Raw genomic sequence first — 6,000 nt, forward strand, 5'->3', positions numbered from 1 at the left:
AATAAAAATCCATTACTCAAATATTTTCATTGTTTAAAATCTTAATCTTCCACTCTGTCCTCCTCTCTGTAAAGGGTTTTAATCAACAACTTGAAATTGAAAATATTCTATCATTAAAAACGATCAACCTGGTCAGGCCAGTGGCCACTCTCTCTATCTGTCTCTCTTATTAGTCTTGCATTTTATATTCTATTCACAATAATTTTCTTTCCCTTTACGTTTCTCTCTGGCAAGTTGTCTCCATTTCCCCTGCAACTGGGTCTTTTTCTAATTCCCGTTGAATACTCCCTTTGACACTAATTTAGTTCCAAAACACATACGTTTTCTCCTCCAGCAAATTATTTAAATAATCAAATTTCTTCATATAAAACTCATACACAAACACCATTTATAATGCAATTTCCTCTGCAACTGGGTCTTTTTTAAGTCTTCCTTGCTATTTTTTTAAATACCTATTTTGTTTTCATTCGAAGACTTTCATATGAAATCTCCCTCAACAGAAACATCCAAACTTCCTAATCCAAAACTCGCATGCATTTCGCTTTTGGTTTCACACCCATATTTTTAATTGGTTTCTATTTGATTTCTACTCTCTACAGATTAGAAGGCCGATCAATGAGAACAGAAATCAGAAAGATCTCCAAGGTATGCAATTTTTCATGTAATCCGATATCTTATATTTCGGGAATATATTGTTGCTTAATTCCACCGAAGCTAAAATTGATTTCTCCTTAGTCTGCTTGGCCTAAAGTAGTTGCGCGGAAATGGCTAAATATACAGAGTGGAGCAGACGAGTTTCATTCCGATTATTGCATAAGAGGTAAAACTAATTCCGATTTCTCACTTTTCAAATCGGGATTTAAATAAATTAAACCGGTTTTGGTTTCGTTTTTATGCAGACAAAGCTAAGGGAAGGAAGAGCTGTTCAGACGGGGACTATTACGTTTTCGTACCAGAAGACTTATCAGGTAATACGACTGTAGACTTTGTTAAGTACAGATGTGGATCTCAGCCGTCAAATCTCATTACTCTAATTTACTCTTTAGCGCATTTTAGCCGTCAGATTTAATTTGATTAAATATGATTGGACATTGGAAAAGAAAGGGGTCCGTTGTTTTTGGTTGGGTCCCGTCATTGGTTTGGTGGTGCGTTACTGTGCCACGTGGATCGCGGGGGTACAGGGGATTCTATGCTCTGTTTGGATTGTTCGTCATGCGTTTTCGTTTTCTTATTATTTATATATATATATTTTTTAATTAAATTTTTATTAGAAGGGTGGTTGATGGAAGCCAGTAATGGAGTTAAACGGTCAAAAATGGAGCAGGAAGCATCACCTCCCACCGATTCTCTCAATCTCAGGTACGCCTGCATTTGAATTGTAATCGTATCTTGCGATTTCTCTTGTTCTTGAAAACAATTCAACATTTATGTTCATTAGAAATTTTATGGAAGTGTAATAAGTTAGCAAGTAAACGATTGGAGATTTAATTTAATTTTTTTTTTTAATACTCACAAGGTGTTTTCACCTGTTAATGTGGATGAGATTAATACCCTCTCGGGTGATGGGATTTGGCCGTGAGGGATAAAGCTCTCTTTTTTTTTTTCTTCCCACAAGGTTCTAATTCTGTTAATTCATAGGTAAAGTGCACTCATGGTATCTAAGCTACCACTCATGGTTAGGGAGAGATTTAAAATGGCGTGGAGAGAATTATTATAATTTTTAGATATTGATGTGAGTTTGGTGTTTAATAAACTTGAATAAAAAAAATTATTTATATAATTGATCTCAATTAATTTAAAATTAAAACTTAATTATTTTTGTTACAAGTAATTCAAGATTTGAGACTCATACATTAGGGTGATATTTTTTTTATTATTTACTGAAGGCTTAATGATTAGATGATAATTAATAGATTACCTATTGGAATGTAACTTACCTTTTTTTTTTCATTATAAAGATAATTAATTTTATAATAAATAGATGAGGAGATTTACATTTAAAAATAAAATAATAATAAAAAAGATTATTTTCGATAAAAATTTTTTATTTAAATTTAATTTATTATAAATTTAAAATATAAATATTTAAAATTTATATATTTAATAAGTTGGTTAACCATTCCTATTGTATTTTGAGTCAATTAGAAAAATCCATTTCGAATTTATTAATAGAGTGATAGTGTAGTTGCATCTTATTTTTTTTGTCCATATTTTGTGCCCCAAAAGATATAGAACGAAGAAAAGATATTGTAGTAATTTTTATTCTTTTGGGTTACAAGTTGATTAAATCCGTTGAATTATAAATTAAATTATTTAATTTTTAATTTTATTTTTATTTTTATCATAAAAATGTTACAATTTTTTTTTTCAATTCCATCAATTTTTGATGAATGGAGCCCAATAGGTTGACTGATCCACCATGAGGACTTAATTTTCAAAACACAGATAATTAGTACTAATAATGTTGGAACACGTGGATGCATCCTCGGCAGATAGAGGCCAATAACGGGAACAAGTGCGTTAATGGGTCATTAGTGGGAACTAAATCATTGCGCTTATCTTTTCATTATTATGTGTGGTATTACCAATTTTTATCCTTTCTATATAATCATAAAAAAGACATCGAAAATGACATCTAATTTAATGAAATTTGACACACACAAAGTTTTAGAAAGGTGTGGTTGAAGAAGAAGATCATCCGTGATTGATATGCTTAGTTGGCTATCAATCAGTGATTAGGATTTTCACTTAGAGTTGTTTTTTCTTTTAGTTTTTTTTAATTGATATTATTATAACATGTAGTTCATTTGCACCTATTTAGTACAGTTTTTTATGCGATTGTTCATAAATTTGTACTTCCTCATACTAATAGAGTGAGTGCAAATTTGCAATCATTAGAAAAACTGTTTTCTTTTCCTTGTTTATTATGAGGTATAGGATAATCATTGTTGGTCTTAGTCTTGAAACTTAATATAGGATGTTCGTGGGTACATGGAATGTTGGAGGGAAGTGTCCCCACGATGGTCTCAACTTGAGAGATTGGCTAAAGTCGCCTGCTCCTGCTGACATTTATGTTCTCGGGTATGGTATTTTTCTTTCCCCTACATTCCAATTTCTTGTTTTCCTTTGCTTGTCTTTTTACCTGCTAAGAAATTCCCTGAGAGCCTTACTTATATGCAAGCGTTATTTTCATATTGCTGGAAGACAGGCACTTAGAGGTTCAAAAATTGGAATGATAAAGAGCTTTCAGTTCTTTTTGTACTTGTGAATTTGATCTCTTGGCCTCGGACTTATTCACAGTTGTGACTCAGGTTCCAGGAAATTGTGCCCCTGAATGCAGGGAACGTACTTGGAGCAGAGGACAATGGCCCAGCTGTCAAGTGGCTTTGCCTAATTCGACAAGCACTCAACAGGAATAAAAATGACCAAGAATTTCCTCAATATTACAAAAATGCTACTGAAGCTAAACATTCATCTTCACCACAAGCTGATCAACAAGCTTGCTTCAAACCTAGAGTCAGCTTTTCTGACTTGCTTTCATTAGAAGATGAGCTTGGGAATGAGGATTTTAAAAGATTACTATGCTTAAGTGAAGAAGGCTCTCCTAGCCCACCTTGCTTCTCTGCAGGCAGTCCAATGAGGCAGCATTACTGCCTAGCAGTTAGCAAGCAAATGGTTGGAATCTTCTTATGCGTGTGGGTTCGATCAGACCTCTACAAACATATTAGTAATTTGAAGGTCTCATGTGTTGGTCGTGGCATTATGGGTTACCTTGGCAACAAGGTTAGATATTGCCAATGAACACGAGTCTATTAAGGTTTGAGAGTTTTTTTTATATTGGTTTCTCATAGCAGAAGTATCACTCTGAATTTATCTTTTTGTTTGTGTTTTCATCTGGCAAATAGGGCTCGATTTCGATCAGTATGACGTTGCACCAGACAACATTTTGCTTTGTTTGCACGCACTTGACTTCTGGGGAGAAAGAAGGCGATGAGGTCAGAAGAAACTCAGATGTCACTGAAATATTAAAGAAAACTAGGTTTTTTCATTCATGTAGAGGTCTTAGTCAACCTCTTCCTCCTGAAAGTATATTAGATCATGAGTAAGTCTACTATTCCCCAATTGTTTGAAAAAATAACACCTGGTTGATTTTGTATTTTTAGTAGGAAATAGATGTTTCTTAACCTTTTTGTTTTTTTATCTTTTTGTCAATTCAGCAAGATCATTTGGCTTGGAGATTTGAATTATCGGCTAGCAGCAGGTTGTGGAGACACACATGAGCTTCTAAAGAAGAATGACTGGCAAGCACTTTTAGAAAAAGATCAGGTATTATTAATTAAGACCCTTATAGAAGTAGCTCCAAATTTTTTTTACATTCCCATGCCAAATATCTAAAGGCCTTATCTTTGCATTATGTGAAGTAAATATGAATATTCTGACTTGTATGGCAGCTAAAGATAGAGCAAAGAGCTGGTCGAGTGTTCAAAGGATGGGAAGAAGGGAGGATATATTTTGCTCCAACTTACAAGTACCTTACCAATTCAGATCATTACGTAGTCCAAACCTCAAAATCCAAAGAGAAACGTCGCACTCCTGCTTGGTACATAAGATTTCTAATAATTTGTTTCTTTTTTCCACAAGGTTTCAGCTCTCGTTTTCTTTTAATAAAATAAATAATTAAATAGGCCAACGAGTCTTCATCAGACCACCCATTAAGGCTTTAGTTACGAAGTCAAAAGTTAGAACCAGTGAAGGTGCCATGCATAGATAGCTGCAATAGGCTTTCCAGATTATTATAATCAAAGCCTGCAGCTAATCTTGTTTTTAACTGCAATACTCAATAATTAAATACGAACATGAAGTTTTCTTGCCAAGAATGATCGACATATGCAATTAGTTAGCATTATTATCCTGCCACTCCCAGGGTCAACATGGTATGCATGGGACACTGGTTTCAATTTTATGACTTGAGTCTTCTGCATACAGCTTTTGGCTTGTAAAAACTTGTTATTTTTTTATTCAAATAATTGAAAATGACATGTTTTTCATATTAATGAAAATGTTTATGCACGACTTGTACAAGCCGACCATCTTTATTTTATGCCATAAGTCGCTAAAGTTGACTATGGAGATCTCAGGCATTTGCCTTTCAGATTACTCCTCCCCTGGCTGTTCTGTAGTTTAATACGTTTCAGTATCCTGTCACGTGATTGGTTTCTTCTAACATAATGTTTTCTTTTGCTACAATGAGCAGGTGCGACCGAATCCTGTGGAAAGGTGAAGGTCTTAAACAGATGTGGTATGTAAGAGGGGAGTCAAGATTCTCAGACCATAGACCTGTCTATTCTTTATTCTCCGTCCAAGTCAGCCTGTCATATTCAAAAACAAGCCAAAAATCAGGAAGATCTTTAACAAGTTCTGTTTTGCAATCTACTTGTGTGGCCAAAGTCCAAGCAGAGGAACTCTTGATAATTCCCAGGGCACAATGCTGCATAGACACAGCCCCCAGGTTATAATAATCATTGCTATAATATGTAATCTAAACCTCATTTTGTAAAGCAATAGTCCAGGCACCGCCAGACACTTCCAACGTCACCGGCATTTTTACGGTATGGGATGGCGTGCCCTGCAGTTTCCGTGATGATTAGACCAACAAGAACCTTTTTGTTGTTGTATTAGTAGAAAATTATCAAATGAAAAGAAAAGAAAAGTGCCAAGGGGTTTCGCGTGCCTGAAATTTTTTACTTTAAAATATATGGGATTGAGAAAAGAAAACATGGAGATTAGGCTATGTTTGTTATACGAGTTTTGAAGTAAAATAGCGCCTGAGCAAGAATTGGGTCGATCTCTGGGCTTCTTTTGAATCATTTGTGTTGAAGCTCCTGCAGGTGCATAAGAAGATGTTTGATTTGCTTGTCATTCTTAGAGATTCTGATTAAAATGTAAATTAAGAAGTACACATCTCTTTCACAAGAAATGGGATTTTAAATATGATAGTCT

General features: G+C 34.4%; 1 protein-coding gene across 4 annotated transcripts; it reads left to right on the forward strand.

Moving 5' to 3' along the window:
• Positions 1-147: 147 nt before the first annotated feature.
• On the forward strand, positions 148-5,711 carry LOC110637205 (type I inositol polyphosphate 5-phosphatase 8). 4 transcript variants are annotated; one of them, XM_021787201.2, is made up of 10 exons: positions 148-645; positions 736-820; positions 900-968; positions 1,272-1,359; positions 2,977-3,081; positions 3,312-3,783; positions 3,906-4,102; positions 4,218-4,326; positions 4,452-4,600; positions 5,255-5,711. In XM_021787201.2, exons 1-10 carry the CDS (start codon positions 532-534, stop codon positions 5,514-5,516), a joined length of 1,650 nt encoding a protein of 549 aa, XP_021642893.2. In that variant the 5' UTR covers positions 148-531; the 3' UTR covers positions 5,517-5,711. The 4 variants fall into 4 exon arrangements, with proteins under 4 accessions (XP_021642893.2, XP_058000681.1, XP_021642894.2 ...); XM_058144698.1 differs by having other exon boundaries at positions 1,272-1,351; positions 2,975-3,081; XM_021787202.2 differs by having other exon boundaries at positions 1,275-1,359.
• Positions 5,712-6,000: the final 289 nt, after the last annotated feature.

The sequence above is a fragment of the Hevea brasiliensis genome, chromosome 3, assembly GCF_030052815.1.
Source record: "Hevea brasiliensis isolate MT/VB/25A 57/8 chromosome 3, ASM3005281v1, whole genome shotgun sequence".
Classification (NCBI taxonomy): domain Eukaryota; kingdom Viridiplantae; phylum Streptophyta; class Magnoliopsida; order Malpighiales; family Euphorbiaceae; genus Hevea; species Hevea brasiliensis.

What these genes read in the sequence shown, in the direction of transcription:
- LOC110637205 (XM_021787201.2), top strand. Translation starts at nt 532, where the DNA reads ATGCATTTCGCTTTTGGTTTCACACCCATATTTTTAATTGGTTTCTAT. An exon ending in TTCCGATTATTGCATAAGAG is followed by an intron (nt 821 to 899) that starts GTAAAACTAATT and finishes GTTTTTATGCAG; the next exon opens with ACAAAGCTAAGGGAAGGAAG. An exon ending in TGGGTTACCTTGGCAACAAG is followed by an intron (nt 3,784 to 3,905) that starts GTTAGATATTGC and finishes TCTGGCAAATAG; the next exon opens with GGCTCGATTTCGATCAGTAT.